This window comes from Daphnia magna, linkage group LG3 (assembly GCF_020631705.1).
Source record: "Daphnia magna isolate NIES linkage group LG3, ASM2063170v1.1, whole genome shotgun sequence".
NCBI lineage: Eukaryota > Metazoa > Arthropoda > Branchiopoda > Diplostraca > Daphniidae > Daphnia > Daphnia magna.
In genome coordinates, this window is record NC_059184.1 from 9793169 (window position 1) to 9819272 (window position 26104).

General features: G+C 41.3%; 2 protein-coding genes across 2 annotated transcripts; both read left to right on the forward strand.

Annotated features, from left to right (window-relative positions):
* The first annotated feature begins 4272 nt into the window (after positions 1-4272).
* On the forward strand, positions 4273-17846 carry LOC123470653 (endoribonuclease Dicer-like). The gene is given in 23 exon segments (XM_045171204.1): positions 4273-4361; positions 4901-4979; positions 5046-5295; positions 9842-9912; positions 9987-10182; positions 10241-10310; positions 10381-10562; positions 10628-10668; positions 10670-10776; positions 10850-11091; positions 11176-11302; positions 11360-11487; positions 11555-11628; positions 11702-11878; positions 11946-12030; positions 12290-12533; positions 12758-13909; positions 13977-14151; positions 15070-15486; positions 16592-16838; positions 16895-17323; positions 17505-17566; positions 17619-17846. Coding segments are annotated over 23 exon segments (4872 nt in total).
* Positions 17847-19892: 2046 nt separating this feature from the next.
* On the forward strand, positions 19893-24240 carry LOC123470654 (endoribonuclease Dicer-like). The gene is made up of 14 exons (XM_045171205.1): positions 19893-19952; positions 20027-20222; positions 20281-20350; positions 20421-20602; positions 20668-20815; positions 20889-21130; positions 21215-21341; positions 21399-21526; positions 21594-21667; positions 21741-21917; positions 21985-22069; positions 22328-22571; positions 22796-23947; positions 24015-24240. The coding sequence occupies exons 1-14, from the start codon at positions 19893-19895 to the stop codon at positions 24238-24240; spliced, it is 3111 nt and encodes a 1036-aa protein (XP_045027140.1).
* Positions 24241-26104: the final 1864 nt, after the last annotated feature.

Below are 26104 nucleotides of genomic sequence, written 5' to 3' on the forward strand. Positions count from 1 at the left end.
TAACTATTTTCTTTTTCCAATATCCATCTAGTTGATTCTTCCGAACAGGTTGCAGCTAATATGCAATCCCCTTCTGTCTCCGTGATGCACATGTTGCTCTTGAGTATACCTATCGTCTGGTCGACGATGTATTCGAATTCTGTCCTTGATGGCAGGAGATCATCTTTTGAAAGTTGGCTGTGATTTATTATTGAGTTACTGCTTCCAGGTTTGTAAGTAATATAGATGGTTAAATATTTTTGTCCTAATTTCCCTCCTTCTTCGATTACTGCCATTTTTTGGTGTGTGCCAATCATATAGTTCCCCAGGCTTAGTAGATGCTGCATAGTCGGGTCCCAAGTTGTTCATCTTCTAATGGGCTGTTGAATAGAAATTGGAACTCTTGAAGAATCCAACGTCTTGTCCTAGACTGAAACAATTCCCTGTAATCGTTGCATACTGAAGTATTCAGGTTCGTATTTTGAAGGCATGTGCCTAGCGTGGTTTCGAGCCTCTCATATGAAATTTTTGTTGTTTCTGCAGGAAACGTCAAGTACGTTAGAGGTATTCCAACCATTTTGTGTCCCATTGGAACGATGTTCTTATCTGGTTTATTAAGGAATAATATTTCAATTTATCGGTTGGTGTCGTAGAGACGGCTGGTGTTATCTGTCTCCGGTGTTCGGGGAAGCAGGTATCCTTTTCGTTTTATTTGTGTCTGGGAGTATGAGTTGTTAGTCGTTCTTTCTCCCCACACGATCGCATTTTGATTTTCGATGAACTGTCCTTCCTGTTGTGTGGTGTTTAGCGGTCCGAAAGGGCTTTCAATCAGGCGATCTCCTGTTGTAGCGTGATCTGTTCCGCTACACACTTGAAGGTTTAGTATTCCTTGATGGCGTACCATTTACCTGTTCCTGTAGGAGTGGCCGTGAAACTGAGCCCCGTCGTTCCTACCTACATGTTGTTGTAACCACACTTTTTATCGTTGACCATCCACCAGCATTCAAGAGGGGTTATTAATAATGTGATTATTAATCTTGTGAGTATATAGTGTCAAAGGATCCTATCCAGAACGATCCAGTTATTTTCTTCGTTCTTGTTCACTGTCAACATGTCCATTCGGATAAAGTCTATTTAACCCGACCAAAGTAACTTTGTTATAACTTAACTTGTACTAAATGTAGATACACAAATATACTGAACTGTTCTGTATTCTACTGATTGACCGAATAATAGTTATTTTAGAATCACAGCGTTGCCAAACGTAGTTAGGCATGTTGCCGTCATTAAAAGGGATTATGTATTAAATGGTTTATAGAATCTGCTATATATTGTGTTATATAGCTTAGTGGTATAGCACTGAATTGGTGTGATTAAAGGCTTTGGTTCAAATCTAGTGAAAGTACGATTTTTTAATTAATGTTAATAAATTACGTTTTAGTTAAGTAAAGTTTCTTTTTACCTTACTATTAAACAATTATTATACTTTAAAAACTTAAGTTTAGTAAAGTGTAGTATTTCTATGGTTGTGGTATGGTTGTATTATTTGGTAGCTCAGTGGTATAGCACTGGATTGCTCTGAATAAGGCTTATGGTTCAAATCTAGCTGTGATATAAATGTATAAGATAATGTAGTATAATTTAGTTTGTTAAGTTAATAATTAAGTTAAATAAAGTTAATTACTATTTACCTTACTATTCAGCAATAAATATCAATAGATATTTTAAAAAGTAAAGTTTAGTTAAGTATTGTATTCTATTGTTGTCCGAGGAATAGTTAGTTTTGTAATACTTATTTATTTACTAAACTTCTTAAGTTAAAATTTGGGTATTTAGGTATGTTTATATTATGTATACTTTACCATATTATACATTAAAATATTTTTTTTATTTCTAGACTATTGTATGTTAAGCTTTGTTGTACTTTGATATACTTTACTATATACTATACTTCACTTTACTATTCTGCACTATAATATACTTTACTGTACAATACTATACTTTTTTAAAAAGTCTATTTCATTCGAATAAAATTAAATTTTATTGCACTTCTATCAAAATTGGAGGGATTAGGTCAGTCGAGCGACGTCAAATTCTTTTTAACTTCTGCAGGGACGGTAACCTAGATATTGTGGGACTTCAAGAGGTAGCATTTCATTCTTGTAATTATTGAAAGTCAATACCAGTTGTTGACAATTGAAGGTCCCAACAAAAATGGAACAGCCATTCTAATTAGACATGGTCTGGACTATTCTAGATTACTTCTAGAACCCGATGGAAGGCTCATCTCTATTGACGTCAAATGTTTTACGTTCATTAATATCTATGCCCCATCAGGTAGTCACTTAAAAACTGAGAGAAACAACTTCCTTCGTGAAACCGTTCCTGCTTACACAATTACTACTCGACTGCCCTTCGTGTTGATGGGCGGTTTTAATTGCGTAGACGACATCCAAGATAAGGCAACATCCGACTCCTTTTGCTTCTCAAAGTAATATCGTCAGCTATGCTTTGAAAGAGATGGTTACTCGTATCTGGTAGACATCTGGAAAACCTAAATAAAAGTGAACAAGGGCACACCTTTTACCATCCTCCGATCTTTCGCAGAAAACTTTTCAAATATTTGTTTGCAATCTCCAAGAATCTGCCAATCATCCTCTTAGGAAAATTAATGTTGCAAATTGGTGGGAGAGTGCCCTGAAACCGGGTATCAAACGCATTTCGGTAGATTATTCTAGGCAAAGAGCTAGAATGATAAGGCAATCGAAGTTTTTCTACCAGTCCTGCATTCAGGAGATGGCCGAAGCAGATACCTTTGATTAGGTTGCCTTTCACCAGTTGAGGAAAATCTCAAGGTCTTTGGGAGGAGGGCACACTAAAAGGGTATGGGATTCGTTCTTGATGCTTTGAAAGCCAAGAAGTAGAGGGAGCCAATATTTTTCCACCTTTCCTTGACTTGTTCTGTCAGTGGACAAAGAAAAGGATTAATATGGAGAAAACAAAAGCCCTGGGACTCGTGATTTGGAGCTCTAGATTGACTTTGCCTCTTGAGTTGCTTGTGTCAGCACCAACATTGTCCCTATCAGGAATTAAATTCTCTTGCTCCATAGTTGAGACAGTTGTTAGGGTTTAGAATGATGCAGTCGGCTTTCTAAATGGTATTTTGCGAGAGAATGCCTGTCGACGTTTCAATCTATACCAGAGGGTAATTTTCCACAAGTCAAAGGCTCTCCGGAACTTTGTTTATTGCACAAGTATGTCCATGTAAACAAAATATGGCTTACCAGATTTTAAAGGCTGTCATGAAATTCTTATGGTTGGGAAAAGTTGAAAGGCCGAATAAAACTGCAGTTTACCGTCCTGTTAGCCAAGGGGGACTGAGAATGGCCAACACACACTTCTTTTACCGTTCCCTTCTTTTGCGCCCCATGTATAAAGTACTGACAGGCCCCAATAGTACAGAAAGCTCTCTACTTCGTTATTGGATGTCCTTCCCCCTACGAACCGTATTACTTCTCTAAAGAACAACACCGTACCCGTTGCAGTCACGTGTTGTATACTTGACCGCTAGAGGTTTTGTGGCTCACTCATTGGAGGCCAGCGGGTCGAGAGCGAGCGGTAGTCTGCCCTACATCGAGCTGGTGTCGAGATCACATCTTGTGTAACTAAGTGAATACTATTCAGTGCTCTCTACCCACCGAGTTAACCACGATTATTGAACATGACGGAGATGGTTTGCTCTACCTACGTGCTTCACCCAGTCATCAACTTGTGATTCTCCACTTTCGTGTCGGCGCGACACTCATTGCTTTTGTGTGGTTGTTCGTCACGTGACTGGTGAGTGCCGCCATCTCTTCTTAGTCAGCCCCGTCACCTCCTCCCCCTTCCCCTTTCCTTGTTCTATCACGTGGCGTCGCCATATTGGTTATCACGGGTCGGTGCCTTGGCGCTGTTGTAGCGTAGCATTTCACCACGTTAAGTCTTTCTCCTGTTGCCATCACGTTGTGGTTCTATGTCTTTATTATAGTTGTCCCGGCAGCCTACCTGGTCGCGTCTTTTTGACTAGCCGGCCGGTACATTGCGGGCCACTTCGCAACCACATTCTTGTTGGCCGTGTTATTTCTCGCTTTACGTCCTACATACCTTACTTCCACCAATTTTCGGACACCATTTCCCTGTTGGGTCGATTATTTTCATAATTCCGACTACATTCCCACTTGTGTATGACCCCACACTTATAACATGGGGGAATGAAATTCACACCGACCACCTCACATTAGGAATCAGGGTACGATGGCAAGTGTTCAGGACGCTTTGGACGCGGTGGGGGCCGTAGATAATCGTATCAACGCTATTGAGGCCGGCCAGACCAATATGACCGTGTAACTTGACACTAACACCCCACACAGCCCTCATCGGTGGCCCACCGCTGGGACCACCCGCTCAATCAGGCCCACCCAAACCTGGCCCATCACTACAGGGCCCACAGCCTGCTGAACCAAGGTGCTTGGATCCCTCGGCTATGGGAAAACTTTACGGCGACGTGTCAACATCACACCTACGCTCTTGGTGCAATAGGTTGAACGATTATGCAACCCGAATAAAAAGCGGGGGTCCGTGATTCTGAGACGAAAAAGAAGCTCCTTGCCGTTAGCCCATTTCCATCCGCCCAGGAGGCGGTTAACCTGTGTAGGAGAAAGAAATCGGCCCAAGCAAACGAGAAGGCTCTCAGTGGCTCATCTGGCGTCTCATCGGTTCACAACAAATAACACGGGAAGCATTTAACATCCGAATGCAATGTATGTGGTCGCTCAAAACATTCTTTCGGACAGACCTTTCCCGCTACCACGAAGAACTGCCACCTCTGCAACAAAACAAAGCATTTTGCGCCTAAATGTTCAAATAAAGCCGGTGATACAAGCGGCAGCGCTTACGGCGCGCGTCAGGAAGGAAGTGGAGGTGGTAACGGACGCACGGACGGCAGCGGAGTCAAACCGGGGGCAAAGACAGATAGCAGTACCGGGTAGAAAAATCAAATGGTGCGTTTACTTATCGGGAATGTGCAGGTGACCCATCGTGAACGCTGCACCCCGCTTATGTCATTGGATTTACCAGACAACAATGAGATGTTTCTGCAGTCATTCCGGAATGTTACGCCCGACCCCGTTGCGGAATTGACCTTTGGTGGCCTGGGTTTCCTCTCGGCCATTGATCTAACGGAACCCAACCTCGCTTCGTCGTCTTTTGACCTCGTTATGGCAGAAAAGTCAGCGCCTCTCCTCTCCATCGGCCAAAGGGACGTCCGCGTCAGATACGGTAACCAGTCAGCTATCATCACTGTCATCATATGCCCAGAAATCACCGGCGTCCTACTCAGTTGGCTCGACTGTATCGCTTTGCATATTCTACACAAGGATTACCCGCTCCCGATCCAACAAATTCGCTTCTTGACATCAATTAAAACTCTTCAAACCCACCTGCCGGTATTCGACACGTCTTTTTCATGCCGACCTCATCATTCCGCCCTCTCCTTCTGCCGAATAGGTTGCAACCGTCAAGGCGGCCATAGTCGGCCATTTTCACTATGTCTTCGATCAATCCTTGGGCCTACGATGCATTAACGGACTTGACATAACAATCCATCTCGCAGACAACGCAGTGCCATACTATGTATTGGGTGCCCGCCCCATTGTGTATGCAGACCGTCCGGCGGTGAAGCAGCAGCTGGACGACTTGGAGGCAGCCGGAATCATCTCTCCAGTTTCGGAACCCATGGATTGTGTGGCACCCGTTTGTTGTAATTCGGAAACCGAACGGCAAATTGCGCATCTGCGTGGACCACACCCGCTTGAACCGGTTCATCTTGCGTCCTACTCACCCAAAACGCACACCACGAGATTCAGTTTCAGAAATTGACAGTGAAGCAACCTTTTACAGATTTTTTGATGCGGCCAATGGGTACTATCAAATCCATCTTCATCCAGATAGCCAGCACTTAACGACTTTCATTACTCCGTGGGTTCGCTACCGCTTTTTCCGAGCGTCCATGGGCATTAGCTGCTCCAGCGACGAATACAATCGTCGAGCGGATGCGACCTTCTCCTCTCTGGCCAACACGGTAAGAGTAGTGGACTGCTCTGGGTGCTACCGAGAAATTCTTGAGGCTTTCCCGCATTGCGTATCGTTTGTCATATCTCTACTCTGTTCTTTCGCTTTCATTTTTGTTAACCTGTTGCCCGTCAACAGCTTGGGAAGAGTTGTTGTATACTTGACCGCTAGAGGTCATGCGGATCAGTCATTGGAGACAAGCGGCCCGCTGATCCATCCGTCTGAATATTTTACTTTCAAGCTTCAAAACGAAAAGGAAAAACAAGTAAAGAAATCTGAGAAAAGAAAGCGAGTAGAAACTCCTGCCAAGACTAAACTTACAGATAGCCAGAAAATTGCAGCTAAGCTAGGGCGAGCGAGTTTTTTGTCCGTGCTCCACTTCTTTTAACTGAACAAAAAAAAATAAATCAACGGATTCTAGATTACATCATAGCCGACGCATTGCCCCTATCAACAGTTGATTCGTATTTTTTCAAAAAGATGTTGCAGGCTTTAAATCCGAAAAATGTTTTGTTCTCCTTAAAAACTCTTTGCTCTTTGATTGCCAAAGATTTCAAGAAATTTCATAGTAATCTTAAGGTTAGTTTTGGAAAAGTATCCGTAATTTCCTTGACTACCGATATTTGGAGTTCGAGGCACAGAAGTTTTCTCGGTGTTACAGCCCATTGGCTAGATGAAGTCACGTTGCAGTGCCACTCAGCAGCTATCAGTTTAAAGAGATTTACAGGTATTTCACTTGACGAGTTTCGTGATTCGTTAACTAAAAATATCTTCAACATGTAGGAAGTCATACCTTTGATAAAATAGCCAATCTTATTCATAGTATAATTCTTGATTACGGACTTACGGGAAAAGTGCAGCATATTGTGACAGACAATGGGTCTAATTTCGTCAAAGCTATGCGGATCTATTTTGCATCTCCCTCCATGGCCTCTGCTAATGAAAACAATATTCATGAAACTGTAGAAATAGTTGGCTCAGTTACAGAGGAAATTTTCTGAATAAATTATATCCCAATTAGCTGGAGAAGATACTGATGTCTGCGATAGTGTAGCAGTGAATGCAAACATTCAGGAAATTGATTCTTACGAACTCCTAAGTTCTTCATTCTGTAATGATGATTAAGATAGAAACATATGGCTACCGGCCCATATTCGCTGCGCAGCTCATACTTTAAACTTATTGGCAACAACAGACATGGAAGCTATTTTAGGTCTAACTCGTCTTTCAAGATTTTTTTCAATCGGGATTTGAAAAGAGTTACTGACCTGTGGAACAAGTGTGGCAGAAGTACTAAAGCTGCAGATCTAGCAAAACAAATACTAGGTACGAAAAATCTGTGTAAAAAAAATTAGGTTTAATTTAACCTTGAAAACTGTATGTCGCCATAAATAGGTGCTTATCTGCCATCTCCTTGCCGAACAAGATGGAATTCTCTATTTGATTCTTTGGCTGTGGTATTAAACCTTGACTACAAACTCCTAGTTTAATTATGTGAACACTGAACAGCTTGGCATCCCATCTGTTAGCGAAGAAGATCTCGAATACTTATTTGAATATGTTGCAATAATGCAGCCTATTTCAGTTTACTTAGATCTTCTTCAGGGTGAAGAGAACTGTATTTTGGGCCATGTTCTGCCGACAATAACAAAAATAAGAGTTAAGCTTGAAGGTTTAGTGCTCGAGAATGGCAACTCTATCCGTGAAAGGTTACTTGAGAAACTTGACGAGAGGTAACTATTATACTTAATTAAAAGCTTATTGACGGCCAACTGATAAAATAATTTTGTGTTTTCATATGCCACCCGATTACCCGACCCGATAATGACAATAACAAGTAATGGAAAGACTCTATTTTGTATTGCAAAATTAGTTCTACATAGCCGGGGGGTAGCGGAGTCTACCGATGATACAGTCTACACTTTTCCAGATATTTAATACCTAGGGCAAAATAAAAGGTGTCTGGACTGATATTACCCAACCCCCCTTATAATGATTTTGCGCCAAAACCGCCCTACCTCTCCTTAAAAGGGTAAACTATTAATATTTTCTACCCAGAGATGGCTTTTTCAAAACAAATCGGTGTTCACCTTTTTGTGCTGGATACTGTACAGTATCCTGCACAGATAATCGCATATAAATACTTTTTTCAAAATTTTAAATATTATATATTTCATCAAAATTTTATTTAATTATATTCATTAGTTAGATTTGCTCTGAATTCTATTAACGCATACAAGCTTTGAACGCGGAACTCCCGCGTCGCCGACGGAAACGTATCCCACAAGCCATTAACAATTTGATAATTAACAGCTAGCATACTGATAAAATAATTTTGTGTTTCCATATGCTACCCGATTACCCGACCCGATTAGCCGGGGGGTAGGGGAGTCTACCGAGTCTACACTTTTCCAGACATTTAATACCTAGGGCAAAAAAAAGGTGTCTGGACTGACATTACCCAACCCCCCTTATGATGATTTTGCGCCAGAACCGCCCTACCTCTCCTTAAAAAAGTATACTATTAATATTTTCTACCCACAGATGGCTTTTTCAAAACAAATCGGTGTTCACCTTTTTGTGCAGGATACTGTACCTTCCAGTGCTCCCGTAGAACGTCTCTTCAGCATTGCTTCTTTAGTTTTGACTGTAAGAAGAAGCCGGCTGCGAGACACTTTATTAGAGTAGGGGAGAACGGGGTCAACATGGACACGGGTCATATTGGACAAAGACCCTAAGTGCTACATGTTACGGAAAATTTTTTTTTTTTTATTTTTGTGTAGACTGCAATTTTTAACGTTCTAGAAAAAATATTGATTAAAATCGAATCATTATTGTTCTTGTTATCGCAGAATTAAAAAAATGGCCCTGTTTGATGTAATATTCTTCCCTATTACTGTAAGCATTTTTAAAGTGAAAAACACTACAAATGAATAAAATAATGATATGTGAAATAGCCAATTCATTTCTTTAATGATTGATAAAAAACTTAAATTTTAATGCCTTTCCAGTGTAAAGTTATTAACGAAATACTAAATAGCACCGGGTTGGGTCATTTTGGACACACAGTTTTGGGGTCATATCGGACAACTCCGATATTGGAGTGGGAGGTGCTTGTGGAGAAGCCATATACGCCCGTATGACAAATCGATACTCGATACTCTGTTAAGCCCTCCCATTTTACTCTACCCACCTACAAATTGTCCATTTCAGCCCCCTATTTCGTAAAAATGACATAACTCTATTTTTCATTTCTATTGCAAATATTTCAATATGAATGAATAAAATATTGAATAAGCAATCTACCCATATTTTTTTAAAACTTATTTTATGTCTCCTTATGAGGAAAACTGGCAGTGTCCAATCTCACACCGTCCCTGTCCAGTTTCGCCCCGCCGTTTAAATAAAAACTAAAAAAACCGACTTCATTAAAATCCTTATAACTCGTTTATTTTAAGACTTAAAAATTACAAAAAAATTGTGGAGTTACCCAAGAAAGTGCTGCACCATTAACTAAAAATAAATATTAAAAAAGAACATAGAAATCTAAATAAAGAGGAAAGAAATTTTTTGTCCAGTTTGACCCCGTTCTCCCCTATGACAATAAGCTGGGGTTTGCAATATTTCCCATTGTTTCTTAATAATTAATTAAACACACTTTGCACTACATTAATTCATGTTTCCTAGTTGTTACTTATGAATTTTATAAACTCATCCAAATTTTGTCATTATTATTTTTTTTTATTGCTTTCAGAAAATCCAGGAATGGAAACTAAAGCCAGTACTGGTTTTGTGGATGCTGATTTCACCCCAAGAGACTACCAGGCACTAATCTGAAATAGTTTGTTAGGCAAGTTAAAATAGGTGGCTAGACTTTCTGTTTTCTTTTTATTTTACAGGTGGAACTGTTTGAAGCAGCATTAGGGGAAAATATAATCGCTTACCTACCTACCGGTTCCAGGAAAACATATATAGCAGCCCTTTTGATTAAGGAGAAAGTACATGAAGTCACAAAACCATTGGATTTGGGCGGGAAAAGAACCGTTTTTCTTGTACCTATAATTTTATTGGCTATTCAGCAGGCAGCCTACTTGCGTACGTCTATACTACTTTTTGGATTTGTTCATACTTTATTGTTCGCTTATATTATTAGGACGTCACACTTATTTGAGAGTGAAGGAATTCTATGGAAGTATGGGTGTCGATTCTTGGAGAAAAGAAAGGTCATTTCTATCTTTTAGAGACTTAATGTGTATAGCCCAAATGTTTAACAATTATCATAAATTGTTTCAGGTGGAAAACAGAATTCAAAGAAAATCACGTCCTAGTCATGACGGCTCAAATTTTTGTGAATGTTTTGAACCATGATTTCTTTTCTGCATACCAACTTAACTTATTGGTATTCGACAAGTGCCATGCTGCTGTGAAAGATGCGCCCATGAAACAAGTCCTTTCGAAACTGCAAAGCTATGAAAGTACATAGAAACCATTGCTATTATTTTTTGAAGGTAAATGGGATCGTTTCGTTTTTTTCTTACAGGTTTGCGCCGGCCCAAAATTCTTGGTTTGACGGCAGCGCTTTTTTAGGATGCGATGCACACCTCATAAGGTGCCCGAAGTCATTCAAAAGCTCTCTGAATCAATGGGGTGCATCGTCAAAATTCCATCCAGTGTAGAAACGGTCTATCGGTAGCTTTAACTAAACAGTGTAGGCATATCCTGCGATAATTTAATATGTTACGTGTCATCTCTAATGTACGAGGTATTCCACGAAGCCTTGCGAAATCGTCCTTCAATACGATGACGAAAATAACAAACAGAATCCAGATTCGCTGACATTGAGCGTTATAATCCTTGATATGGTGTTTAAACTAATGCAAGAATTTAAAAACTCGTATGGTGAATTGATTGCCAAAGTTGAATCTGATGTTGCAAAACACCCAGACAAGATCGATTTATTGTTGGATGCACTTAAAGACATAAATTATCTCCTTAGAGCTCTAGGTTGGTAAAGGACATTATTCAATTCTTTCCGTGATTTTACTAGTTAGACCGAATTGATCAATAATTACTCTTTATTTATTATAGGACCATATGGTGCCTATCATTGCGCACATGTGTATATTCGCATCCTACAGCAAGCCAAGAGTCGTGTCAAAGTTCCTCAGTTTTTGGCAGATTTGAACAAAGTTTCTGCGCTCTGCAGGGAAATTAAGTAGCCGCTGTATGGAACATGGTGACGTAAACTATTTTAAATCAATATGGAATTCAGGGAAATCTGTACTCCTTATTTCGCCAAGTTCTCGCCAAAGGACCGCCTATTACTGTTTGTACATCCCAAAGTGATCCGTCTTTTGGAAATTATTCGAAATTTTAGTCCCGAAAAGAATCTCGACGAACGCCAAAGGTGCTTCTATATTTACTAAATACTGATGAAAATGAATGTAAATTTTTCATTTTTCTAGAGTAAATCTTAAGATGTGTGCCATCATTTTTGTCGAACGAAGATGCACGGCCAATGTACTTTACCACTTCTTGAAGGTCTTTCGCCTCTTTTATTTTTCAAGACATTTGTGTTCCGTGTCTAAATTCACAATCTCTTTGTTTGGACTAGGATGTTGCCAAACACGACGAAACCTTGGAATTTATGAAGCCATTATTCACAATGGGCCAGGCATTAGATCGAAACGCTTCACTGAAAGAAACTAAAATTCTCAACATAAAACAAAACGAGATTATGACCAGCTTTCGCGAAGGTCGTTGTAATCTGATAGTGGCAACCTCTGTGCTGGTAGCTAATTTTTATTTATCAGTTTTGAAGGAGTTTTCCTTAATTTTTTTTTCACCTTTATTCGTAGGAAGAAGGAGTTGACATTCCTGCCTGTAATCTAATTGTATAATTCGACCACATCAAAACCTACTGCGAATACGTTCAGGCCAAAGGTAGATCGAGCCCGTAAATATCTACCTTTTTCTAAAGGAAACCAAAAAGACACACAGAAAAGGAAAATTCGTTTTTTTTTTTTTTAATTATTGTTAACTTATTGGCGCCAGAAAACTCGCGAATTTCTTACACTAGTAGACTTTCACGCCGATACATGGTTCCAGTAGCAAAGAGGCTTCTTTATGAACCCTAACACAGAAATGAGCAAGTTTAAAATTAGTTTCTGATGTGCCAAAATTAAGCATTTAATGAATTCAGGCCGAGCAAGGAGCAGGAAAGCCTTTTATTGTTTGATGGTGAGCCAAAGTGAAACGGAAAGCTACCTGAAGAATTTGGCACAGTTCCGTATCATTGAACAGCAGCTCTTGGCTATCGGAAATTTCGAAGACGATCGGGACAGTATTATAGACGACCTATTTTGCGAAATCATCCCACCCTACGCTCCCTACGGTGAAGACGGACCCCGTATTACTTTACTGAGTAGTATATCGCTTGTCAACAGGTATAGTCCTTACCGCAGGGATGCAACGTCATTAACTTCGCGTTTCCTGTGCTAAACGTGACGTAAAGAAACTCTGGTTCACATGCATTGTTGAAGCTACGAGTGTACTTCGTAACGTCCCAAAGCCAGGGAGAGAGGGAAAGAAAGCGAATTGACGACCACAGTGTTACTTCAAATTAAATTTCATTATTATTTTTAAAATATTTCTTTCTTTGTTCATTTAGGTACTGTGGCCAGCTCTCGTCAGATCCAAATGTCCTTTTGGCCCCCAAACTAACAATCAAGAAAGCTGATAAAAGCGTAGCCGATCCCGCTCAACTAAAAAATATTAAAGACGTTCTTAAAAATTTACCAAATGATAATCGTGGAATGACCAACGGGTTTTCGATTGGTGATTTATACCAGTGTCGTCTAATTCTTCCCCTAAACTCGCCCTTGAGAGAAGAGATAATTGCAGACGTGATGCCAACTAAACGTCTGGCCAAAAGAGCAGTTGCTTTAAAAGCATGCATCATGCTTCACAAACTGAAAGAGCTGGATGACGTTCATCTCTTTCCTATTCCACGGCTGATTCCAGAAGAAGAAGAGGAAGATTTGCCAATCGAAGATGATGCCAGTGTACCTCAACACCATGGAAACGTCACGATTTGCAAACGTCGTTTCCCTGCTTGTTTTTCGAATTGCCGACCTATTCCGAGACAGCCCAACTTCGTTTATTTGATAGACTTTATGCTGATGAAGCCTTGCCTGGATGTCAACAAACTATTTATACCATTTGTCGGGGAAACAAAGTTAGCCATTTTGACGTCACAAGTCATACCTGCGATTTGTCCGTTACCTTTGATTGCGCGAGCTGGGGAATTCCAAGTCAATCTGTGTGGAGTGGATTCAATCATCCTTGACGACAGTCAGCTAGAAAAACTCGAAAAATTTCATCAGTTTATCTTCCAAGACGTGATTTTCTTGTGGAAACGTCAACTAGATTTTGACCTACAGGCCTCTGATTTGCAGTACCTCATTGTCCCTCTACAAAGTGCAACCGAAAAACTGGACTTTGTTCTCGTCGAAAAGATGATCAATGCACCAACCGTCGAGTGGGAAAAACGGCCACCTTTCACGGGCAACAAGTTTTCATTCGAACCGAAAGAGTATGTCGACGCAGTTATCGTCCCGTCCTATGAACCGCTGGGGACATTAAATCCCTTCTACGTCGATGGCGTTTCAGACTTGACACCGCTCTCTGCGTTCCCAGAAAGAGAGAATGAAACTTACGCATCTTATTTTTCCAAAAAGTACAATCAGATATTGGCTTATGAAAATCAGCAGCTCGTGCAAGTCAGTCGCGAGATAACGAGGAAAAACTTCCTTGTCCCGAGGTGAATAAAACAGTGTGTTTTAAAATCCTTTTTTAATATGGCAAATTATCTATTTTATTCACAACAGATTGGCTTCAACGAAGAAAGAAATTCCAATGCATCATGTGCCTGAACTTTGCAATATTCATCCGCTGCCAGGATCTGTTTGGAAACAGGTGGTATGGATCCCATCCGTTCTTCATCGTCTTAATGGCATTCTGGTGGCCGAAGAACTTCGCATCTTGATCTTTAAAGAAGCTAACGTGGGAATAGATTTTTTACTGGGTTCCCTGTTGGGTCGATTATTTTCATAATTCCGACTACATTCCCACTTGTGTATGACCCCACACCTATAACATGGGGGAGTGAAATTCACACCGACCACCTCACATTAGGAATCAGGGTACGATGGCAAGTGTTCAGGACGCTTTGGACGCGGTGGGGGCCGTAGATAATCGTATCAACGCTATTGAGGCCGGCCAGACCAATATGACCGTGTAACTTGACACTAACACCCCACACAGCCCTCATCGGTGGCCCACCGCTGGGACCACCCGCTCAATCAGGCCCACCCAAACCTGGCCCATCACTACAGGGCCCACAGCCTGCTGAACCAAGGTGCTTGGATCCCTCGACTATGGGAAAACTTTACGGCGACGTGTCAACATCACACCTTCGCTCTTGGTGCAATAGGTTGAACGATTATGCAACCCGAATAAAAAGCGGGGGTCCGTGATTCTGAGACGAAAAAGAAGCTCCTTGCCGTTAGCCCATTTCCATCCGCCCAGGAGGCGGTTAACCTGTGTAGGAGAAAGAAATCGGCCCAAGCAAACGAGAAGGCTCTCAGTGGCTCATCTGGCGTCTCATCGGTTCACAACAAATAACACGGGAAGCATTTAACATCCGAATGCAATGTATGTGGTCGCTCACAACATTCTTTCGGACAGACCTTTCCCGCTACCACGAAGAACTGCCACCTCTGCAACAAAACAAAGCATTTTGCGCCTAAATGTTCAAATAAAGCCGGTGATACAAGCGGCAGCGCTTACGGCGCGCGTCAGGAAGGAAGTGGAGGTGGTAACGGACGCACGGACGGCAGCGGAGGCAAACCGGGGGCAAAGACAGATAGCAGTACCGGGTAGAAAAATCAAATGGTGCGTTTACTTATCGGGAATGTGCAGGTGACCCATCGTGAACGCTGCACCCCGCTTATGTCATTGGATTTACCAGACAACAATGAGATGTTTCTGCAGTCATTCCGGAATGTTACGCCCGACCCCGTTGCGGAATTGACCTTTGGTGGCCTGGGTTTCCTCTCGGCCATTGATCTAACGGAACCCAACCTCGCTTCGTCGTCTTTTGACCTCGTTATGGCAGAAAAGTCAGCGCCTCTCCTCTCCATCGGCCAAAGGGACGTCCGCGTCAGATACGGTAACCAGTCGGCTATCATCACTGTCATCATATGCCCAGAAATCACCGGCGTCCTACTCAGTTGGCTCGACTGTATCGCTTTGCATATTCTACACAAGGATTACCCGCTCCCGATCCAACAAATTCGCTTCTTGACATCAATTAAAACTCTTCAAACCCACCTGCCGGTATTCGACACGTCTTTTTCATGCCGACCTCATCATTCCGCCCTCTCCTTCTGCCGAATAGGTTGCAACCGTCAAGGCGGCCATAGTCGGCCATTTTCACTATGTCTTCGATCAATCCTTGGGCCTACGATGCATTAACGGACTTGACATAACAATCCATCTCGCAGACAACGCAGTGCCATACTATGTATTGGGTGCCCGCCCCATTGTGTATGCAGACCGTCCGGCGGTGAAGCAGCAGCTGGACGACTTGGAGGAAGCCGGAATCATCTCTCCAGTTTCGGAACCCATGGATTGTGTGGCACCCGTTTGTTGTAATTCGGAAACCGAACGGCAAATTGCGCATCTGCGTGGACCACACCCGCTTGAACCGGTTCATCTTGCGTCCTACTCACCCAAAACGCACACCACGAGATTCAGTTTCAGAAATTGACAGTGAAGCAACCTTTTACAGATTTTTTGATGCGGCCAATGGGTACTATCAAATCCATCTTCATCCAGATAGCCAGCACTTAACGACTTTCATTACTCCGTGGGGTCGCTACCGCTTTTTCCGAGCGTCCATGGCCATTAGCTGCTCCAGCGACGAATACAATCGTCGAGCGGATGCGACCTTCTCCTCTCTGGCCAACACGGTAAGAGTAGTGGACTGCTCTGGGTGCTACCGAGAAATTCTTGAGGCTTTCCCGCATTGCGTATCGTTTGTCATATCTCTACTCTGTTCTTTCGCTTTCATTTTTGTTAACCTGTTGCCCGTCAACAGCTTGGGAAGAGTTGTTGTATACTTGACCGCTAGAGGTCATGCGGATCAGTCATTGGAGACAAGCGGCCCGCTGATCCATCCGTCTGAATATTTTACTTTCAAGCTTCAAAACGAAAAGGAAAAACAAGTAAAGAAATCTGAGAAAAGAAAGCGAGTAGAAACTCCTGCCAAGACTAAACTTACAGATAGCCAGAAAATTGCAGCTAAGCTAGGGCGAGCGAGTTTTTTGTCCGTGCTCCACTTCTTTTAACTGAACAAGAAAAAATAAATCAACGGATTCTAGATTACATCATAGCCGACGCATTGCCCCTATCAACAGTTGATTCGTATTTTTTCAAAAAGATGTTGCAGGCTTTAAATCCGAAAAATGTTTTGTTCTCCTCAAAAACTCTTTGCTCTTTGATTGCCAAAGATTTCAAGAAATTTCATAGTAATCTTAAGGTTAGTTTTGGAAAAGTATCCGTAATTTCCTTGACTACCGATATTTGGAGTTCGAGGCACAGAAGTTTTCTCGGTGTTACAGCCCATTGGCTAGATGAAGTCACGTTGCAGTGCCACTCAGCAGCTATCAGTTTAAAGAGATTTACAGGTATTTCACTTGACGAGTTTCGTGATTCGTTAACTAAAAATATCTTCAACATGTAGGAAGTCATACCTTTGATAAAATAGCCAATCTTATTCATAGTATAATTCTTGATTACGGACTTACGGGAAAAGTGCGGCATATTGTGACAGACAATGGGTCTAATTTCGTCAAAGCTATGCGGATCTATTTTGCATCTCCCTCCATGGCCTCTGCTAATGAAAACAATATTCATGAAACTGTAGAAATAGTTGGCTCAGTTACAGAGGAAATTTCGGAATATATTATATCCCAATTAGCTGGAGAAGATACTGATGTCTGCGATAGTGTGGCAGTGAATGCAAACATTCAGGAAATTGATTCTTACGAACTCCTAAGTTCTTCATTCTGTAATGATGATGAAGATAGAAACATATGGCTACCGGCCCATATTCGCTGCGCAGCTCATACTTTAAACTTATTGGCAACAACAGACATGGAAGCTATTTTAGGTCTAACTCGTCTTTCAAGATTTTTTTCAATCGGGATTTGAAAAGAGTTACTGACCTGTGGAACAAGTGTGGCAGAAGTACTAAAGCTGCAGATCTAGCAAAACAAATACTAGGTACGAAAAATCTGTGTAAAAAAATTAGGTTTAATTTAACCTTGAAAACTGTATGTCACCATAAATAGGTGCTTATCTGCCATCTCCTTGCCGAACAAGATGGAATTCTCTATTTGATTCTTTGGCTGTGGTATTAAACCTTGACTACAAACTCCTAGTTTAATTATGTGAACACTGAACAGCTTGGCATCCCATCTGTTAGCGAAGAAGATCTCGAATACTTATTTGAATATGTTGCAATAATGCAGCCTATTTCAGTTTACTTGGATCTTCTTCAGGGTGAAGAGAACTGTATTTTGGGCCATGTTCTGCCGACAATAACAAAAATAAGAGTTAAGCTTGAAGGTTTAGTGCTCGAGAATGGCAACTCTATCCGTGAAAGGTTACTTGAGAAACTTGACGAGAGGTAACTATTATACTTAATTAAAAGCTTATTGACGGCCAACTGATAAAATAATTTTGTGTTTTCATATGCCACCCGATTACCCGACCCGATAATGACAATAACAAGTAATGGAAAGACTCTATTTTGTATTGCAAAATTAGTTCTACATAGCCGGGGGGTAGCGGAGTCTACCGATGATACAGTCTACACTTTTCCAGATATTTAATACCTAGGGCAAAATAAAAGGTGTCTGGACTGATATTACCCAACCCCCCTTATAATGATTTTGCGCCAAAACCGCCCTACCTCTCCTTAAAAGGGTAAACTATTAATATTTTCTACCCAGAGATGGCTTTTTCAAAACAAATCGGTGTTCACCTTTTTGTGCAGGATACTGTACAGTATCCTGCACAGATAATCGCATATAAATACTTTTTTCAAAATTTTAAATATTATATATTTCATCAAAATTTTATTTAATTATATTCATTAGTTAGATTTGCTCTGAATTCTATTAACGCATACAAGCTTTGAACGCGGAAATCCCGCGTCGCCGACGGAAACGTATCCCACAAGCCACTAACAATTTGATAACTAACAGCTAGCATACTGATAAAATAAATTTGTGTTTCCATATGCTACCCGATTACCCGACCCGATTAGCCGGGGGTAGGGGAGTCTACCGAGTCTACACTTTTCCAGACATTTAATACCTAGGGCAAAAAAAAGGTGTCTGGACTGACATTACCCAACCCCCCTTATGATGATTTTGCGCCAGAACCACCCTACCTCTCCTTAAAAAAGTATACTATTAATATTTTCTACCCACAGATGGCTTTTTCAAAACAAATCGGTGTTCACCTTTTGTGCAGGATACTGTACCTTCCAGTGCTCCCGTAGAACGTCTCTTCAGCATTGCTTCTTTAGTTTTGACTGTAAGAAGAAGCCGGCTGTGAGACACTTTATTAGAGTAGGGGAGAACGGGGTCAACTTGGACACGGGTCATATTGGACAAAGACCCTAAGTGCTACATGTTACGGAAAATTTTTTTATTTTTTATTTTTGTGTAGACTGCAATGTTTAACGTTCTAGAAAAAATATTGATTAAAATCGAATCATTATTGTTCTTGTTATCGCAGAATTAAAAAAATGGCCCTGTTTGATGTAATATTCTTCCCTATTACTGTAAGCATTTTTAAATTGAAAAACACTACAAATGAATAAAATAATGATATGTGAAATAGCCAATTCATTTCTTTAATGATTGATAAAAAACTTAAATTTTAATGCCTTTCCAGTGTAAAGTTATTAACGAAATACTAAATAGCACCGGGTTGGGTCATTTTGGACACACAGTTTTGGGGTCATATCGGACAACTCCGATATTGGAGTGGGAGGTGCTTGTGGAGAAGCCATATACGCCCGTATGACAAATCGATACTCGATACTCTGTTAAGCCCTCCCATTTTACTCTACCCACCTACAAATTGTCCATTTCAGCCCCCTATTTCGTAAAAATGACATAACTCTATTTTTCATTTCTATTGCAAATATTTCAATATGAATGAATAAAATATTGAATAAGCAATCTACCCATATTTTTTTAAAACTTATTTTATGTCTCCTTATGAGGAAAACTGGCAGTGTCCAATCTCACACCGTCCCTGTCCAGTTTCGCCCCGCCGTTTAAATAAAAACTAAAAAAACCGACTTCATTAAAATCCTTATAACTCGTTTATTTTAAGACTTAAGAAAGACCTTTTTACGAGTTTATTTTAAGACTTTATTTAGTTACCCAAGAAAGTGCTGCACCATTAACTAAAAATAAATATTAAAAAAAGAACATAGAAATCTAAATAAAGAGGAAAGAAATTTTTTGTCCAGTTTGACCCCGTTCTCCCCTATGACAATAAGCTGGGGTTTGCAATATTTCCCATTGTTTCTTAATAATTAATTAAACACACTTTGCACTACATTAATTCATGTTTCCTAGTTGTTACTTATGAATTTTATAAACTCATCCAAATTTTGTCATTATTATTTTTTTTGATTGCTTTCAGAAAATCCAGGAATGGAAACTAAAGCCAGTACTGGTTTTGTGGATGCTGATTTCACCCCAAGAGACTACCAGGCACTAATCTGAAATAGTTTGTTAGGCAAGTTAAAATAGGTGGCTAGAATTTCTGTTTTCTTTTTATTTTACAGGTGGAACTGTTTGAAGAAGCATTAGGGGAAAATATAATCGCTTACCTACCTACCGGTTCCAGGAAAACATATATAGCAGCCCTTTTGATTAAGGAGAAAGTACATGAAGTCACAAAACCATTGGATTTGGGCGGGAAAAGAACCGTCTTTCTTGTACCTATAATTTTATTGGCTATTCAGCAGGCAGCCTACTTGCGTACGTCTATACTACTTTTTGGATTTGTTCATACTTTATTGTTCGCTTATATTATTAGGACGTCACACTTATTTGAGAGTGAAGGAATTCTATGGAAGTATGGGTGTCGATTCTTGGAGAAAAGAAAGGTCATTTCTATCTTTTAGAGACTTAATGTGTATAGCCCAAATGTTTAACAATTATCATAAATTGTTTCAGGTGGAAAACAGAATTCAAAGAAAATCACGTCCTAGTCATGACGGCTCAAATTTTTGTGAATGTTTTGAACCATGATTTCTTTTCTGCATACCAACTTAACTTATTGGTATTCGACAAGTGCCATGCTGCTGTGAAAGATGCGCCCATGAAACAAGTCCTTTCGAAACTGCAAAGCTATGAAAGTACATAGAAACCATTGCTATTATTTTTTGAAGGTAAATGGGATCGTTTCGTTTTTTTCTTACAGGTTTGCGCCGGCCCAAAATTCTTGGTTTGACGGCAGCGCTTTTTAGGATGCGATGCACACCTCATAAGGTGCCCGAAGTCATTCAAAAGCTCTCTGAATCAATGGGGTGCATCGTCAAAATTCCATCCAGTGTAGAAACGGTCTATCGGTAGCTTTAACTAAACAGTGTAGGCATATCCTGCGATAATTTAATATGTTACGTGTCATCTCTAATGTACGAGGTATTCCACGAAGCCTTGCGAAATCGTCCTTCAATACGATGACGAAAATAACAAACAGAATCCAGATTCGCTGACATTGAGCGTTATAATCCTTGATATGGTGTTTAAACTAATGCAAGAATTTAAAAACTCGTATGGTGAATTGATTGCCAAAGTTGAATCTGATGTTGCAAAACACCCAGACAAGATCGATTTATTGTTGGATGCACTTAAAGACATAAATTATCTCCTTAGAGCTCTAGGTTGGTAAAGGACATTATTCAATTCTTTCCGTGATTTTACTAGTTAGACCGAATTGATCAATAATTACTCTTTATTTATTATAGGACCATATGGTGCCTATCATTGCGCACATGTGTATATTCGCATCCTACAGCAAGCCAAGAGTCGTGTCAAAGTTCCTCAGTTTTTGGCAGATTTGAACAAAGTTTCTGCGCTCTGCAGGGAAATTAAGTAGCCGCTGTATGGAACATGGTGACGTAAACTATTTTAAATCAATATGGAATTCAGGGAAATCTGTACTCCTTATTTCGCCAAGTTCTCGCCAAAGGACCGCCTATTACTGTTTGTACATCCCAAAGTGATCCGTCTTTTGGAAATTATTCGAAATTTTAGTCCCGAAAAGAATCTCGACGAACGCCAAAGGTGCTTCTATATTTACTAAATACTGATGAAAATGAATGTAAATTTTTCATTTTTCTAGAGTAAATCTTAAGATGTGTGCCATCATTTTTGTCGAACGAAGATGCACGGCCAATGTACTTTACCACTTCTTGAAGGTCTTTCGCCTCTTTTATTTTTCAAGACATTTGTGTTCCGTGTCTAAATTCACAATCTCTTTGTTTGGACTAGGATGTTGCCAAACACGACGAAACCTTGGAATTTATGAAGCCATTATTCACAATGGGCCAGGCATTAGATCGAAACGCTTCACTGAAAGAAACTAAAATTCTCAACATAAAACAAAACGAGATTATGACCAGCTTTCGCGAAGGTCGTTGTAATCTGATAGTGGCAACCTCTGTGCTGGTAGCTAATTTTTATTTATCAGTTTTGAAGGAGTTTTCCTTGATTTTTTTTTCACCTTTATTCGTAGGAAGAAGGAGTTGACATTCCTGCCTGTAATCTAATTGTAAAATTCGACCACATCAAAACCTACTGCGAATACGTTCAGGCCAAAGGTAGATCGAGCCCGTAAATATCTACCTTTTTCTAAAGGAAACCAAAAAGACACACAGAAAAGAAAAATTCGTTTGTTTTTTTAAAATTATTGTTAACTTATTGGCGCCAGAAAACTCGCGAATTTTTTACACTAGTATACTTTCACGCCGATACATGGTTCCAGTAGCAAAGAGGCTTCTTTATGAACCCTAACACAGAAATGAGCAAGTTTAAAATTAGTTTCTGATGTGCCAAAATTAAGCATTTAATGAATTCAGGCCGAGCAAGGAGCAGGAAAGCCTTTTATTGTTTGATGGTGAGCCAAAGTGAAACGGAAAGCTACCTGAAGAATTTGGCACAGTTCCGTAGCATTGAACAGCAGCTCTTGGCTATCGGAAATTTCGAAGACGATCGGGACAGTATTATAGACAACCTATTTTGCGAAATCATCCCACCCTACGCTCCCTACGGTGAAGACGGACCCCGTATTACTTTACTGAGTAGTATATCGCTTGTCAACAGGTATAGTCCTTACCGCAGGGATGCAACGTCATTAACTTCGCGTTTCCTGTGCTAAACGTGACGTAAAGAAACTCTGGTTAACATGCATTGTTGAAGCTACGAGTGTACTTCGTAACGTCCCAAAGCCAGGGTGAGAGGGAAAGAAAGCGAATTGACGACCACAGTGTTACTTCAAATTAAATTTCATTATTATTTTTAAAATATTTCTTTCTTTGTTCATTTAGGTACTGTGGCCAGCTCTCGTCAGATCCAAATGTCCTTTTGGCCCCCAAACTAACAATCAAGAAAGCTGATAAAAGCGTAGCCGATCCCGCTCAACTAAAAAATATTAAAGACGTTCTTAAAAATTTACCAAATGATAATCGTGGAATGACCAACGGGTTTTCGATTGGTGATTTATACCAGTTTCGTCTAATTCTTCTCCTAAACTCGTCCTTGAGAGAAGAGATAATTGCAGACGTGATGCCAACTAAACGTCTGGCCAAAAGAGCAGTTGCTTTAAAAGCATGCATCATGCTTCACAAACTGAAAGAGCTGGATGACGTTCATCTCTTTCCTATTCCACGGCTGATTCCAGAAGAAGAAGAGGAAGAGTTGCCAATCGAAGATGATGCCAGTGTACCTCAACACCATGGAAATGTCACGATTTGCAAACGTCGTTTCCCTGCTTGTTTTTCGAATTGCCGACCTATTCCGAGACAGCCCAACTTCGTTTATTTGATAGACTTTATGCTGATGAAGCCTTGCCTGGATGTCAACAAACTATTTATACCATTCGTCGGGGAAACAAAGTTAGCCATTTTGACGTCACAAGTCATACCTGCGCTTTGTCCGTTACCTTTGATTACGCGAGCTGGGGAATTCCAAGTCAATCTGTGTGGAGTGGATTCAATCATCCTTGACGACAGTCAGCTAGAAAAACTCGAAAAATTTCATCAGTTTATCTTCCAAGACGTGATTTTCTTGTGGAAACGTCAACTAGATTTTGACCTACAGGCCTCTGATTTGCAGTACCTCATTGTCCCTCTACAAAGTGCAACCGAAAAACTGGACTTTGTTCTCGTCGAAAAGATGATCAATGCACCAACCGTCGAGTGGGAAAAACGGCCACCTTTCACGGGCAACAAGTTTTCATTCGAACCGAAAGAGTATGTCGACGCAGTTATCGTCCCGTCCTATAAACCGCTGGGGACATTAAATTCCTTCTACGTCGATGGCGTTTCAGACTTGACACCGCTCTCTGCGTTCCCAGAAAGAGAGAATGAAACTTACGCATCTTATTTTTCCAAAAAGTACAATCAGATATTGACTAATGAAAATCAGCAGCTCGTGCAAGTCAGTCGCGAGATAACGAGGAAAAACTTCCTTGTCCCGAGGTGAATAAAACAGTGTGTTTTAAAATCCTTTTTTAATATGGCAAATTATCTATTTTATTCACAACAGATTGGCTTCAACGAAGAAAGAAATTCCAATGCATCATGTGCCTGAACTTTGCAATATTCATCCGCTGCCAGGATCTGTTTGGAAACAGGTGGTATGGATCCCATCCGTTCTTCATCGTCTTAATGGCATTCTGGTGGCCGAAGAACTTCGCATCTTGATCTTTAAAGAAGCTAACGTGGGAATAGATTTTTTACTGGATTCCCTGTTGGGTCGATTATTTTCATAATTCCGACTACATTCCCACTTGTGTATGACCCCACACCTATAACATGGGGGAGGGAAATTAACACCGACCACCTCACATTAGGAATCAGGGTACGATGGCAAGTGTTCAGGACGCTTTGGACGCGGTGGGGGCCGTAGATAATCGTATCAACGCTATTGAGGCCGGCCAGACCAATATGACCGTGTAACTTGACACTAACACCCCACACAGCCCTCATCGGTGGCCCACCGCTGGGACCACCCGCTCAATCAGGCCCACCCAAACCTGGCCCATCACTACAGGGCCCACAGCCTGCTGAACCAAGGTGCTTGGATCCCTCGGCTATGGGAAAACTTTACGGCGACGTGTCAACATCACACCTACGCTCTTGGTGCAATAGGTTGAACGATTATGCAACCCGAATAAAAAGCGGGGGTCCGTGATTCTGAGACGAAAAAGAAGCTCCTTGCCGTTAGCCCATTTCCATCCGCCCAGGAGGCGGTTAACCTGTGTAGGAGAAAGAAATCGGCCCAAGCAAACGAGAAGGCTCTCAGTGGCTCATCTGGCGTCTCATCGGTTCACAACAAATAACACGGGAAGCATTTAACATCCGAATGCAATGTATGTGGTCGCTCAAAACTTTCTTTCGGACAGACCTTTCCCGCTACCACGAAGAACTGCCACCTCTGCAACAAAACAAAGCATTTTGCGCCTAAATGTTCAAATAAAGCCGGTGATACAAGCGGCAGCGCTTACGGCGCGCGTCAGGAAGGAAGTGGAGGTGGTAACGGACGCACGGACGGCAGCGGAGGCAAACCGGGGGCAAAGACAGATAGCAGTACCGGGTAGAAAAATCAAATGGTGCGTTTACTTATCGGGAATGTGCAGGTGACCCATCGTGAACGCTGCACCCCGCTTATGTCATTGGATTTACCAGACAACAATGAGATGTTTCTGCAGTCATTCCGGAATGTTACGCCCGACCCCGTTGCGGAATTGACCTTTGGTGGCCTGGGTTTCCTCTCGGCCATTGATCTAACGGAACCCAACCTCGCTTCGTCGTCTTTTGACCTCGTTATGGCAGAAAAGTCAGCGCCTCTCCTCTCCATCGGCCAAAGGGACGTCCGCGTCAGATACGGTAACCAGTCGGCTATCATCACTGTCATCATATGCCCAGAAATCACCGGCATCCTACTCAGTTGGCTCGACTGTATCGCTTTGCATATTCTACACAAGGATTACCCGCTCCCGATCCAACAAATTCGCTTCTTGACATCAATTAAAACTCTTCAAACCCACCTGCCGGTATTCGACACGTCTTTTTCATGCCGACCTCATCATTCCGCCCTCTCCTTCTGCCGAATAGGTTGCAACCGTCAAGGCGGCCATAGTCGGCCATTTTCACTATGTCTTCGATCAATCCTTGGGCCTACGATGCATTAACGGACTTGACATAACAATCCATCTCGCAGACAACGCAGTGCCATACTATGTATTGGGTGCCCGCCCCATTGTGTATGCAGACCGTCCGGCGGTGAAGCAGCAGCTGGACGACTTGGAGGCAGCCGGAATCATCTCTCCAGTTTCGGAACCCATGGATTGTGTGGCACCCGTTTGTTGTAATTCGGAAACCGAACGGCAAATTGCGCATCTGCGTGGACCACACCCGCTTGAACCGGTTCATCTTGCGTCCTACTCACCCAAAACGCACACCACGAGATTCAGTTTCAGAAATTGACAGTGAAGCAACCTTTTACAGATTTTTTGATGCGGCCAATGGGTACTATCAAATCCATCTTCATCCAGATAGCCAGCACTTAACGACTTTCATTACTCCGTGGGGTCGCTACCGCTTTTTCCGAGCGTCCATGGGCATTAGCTGCTC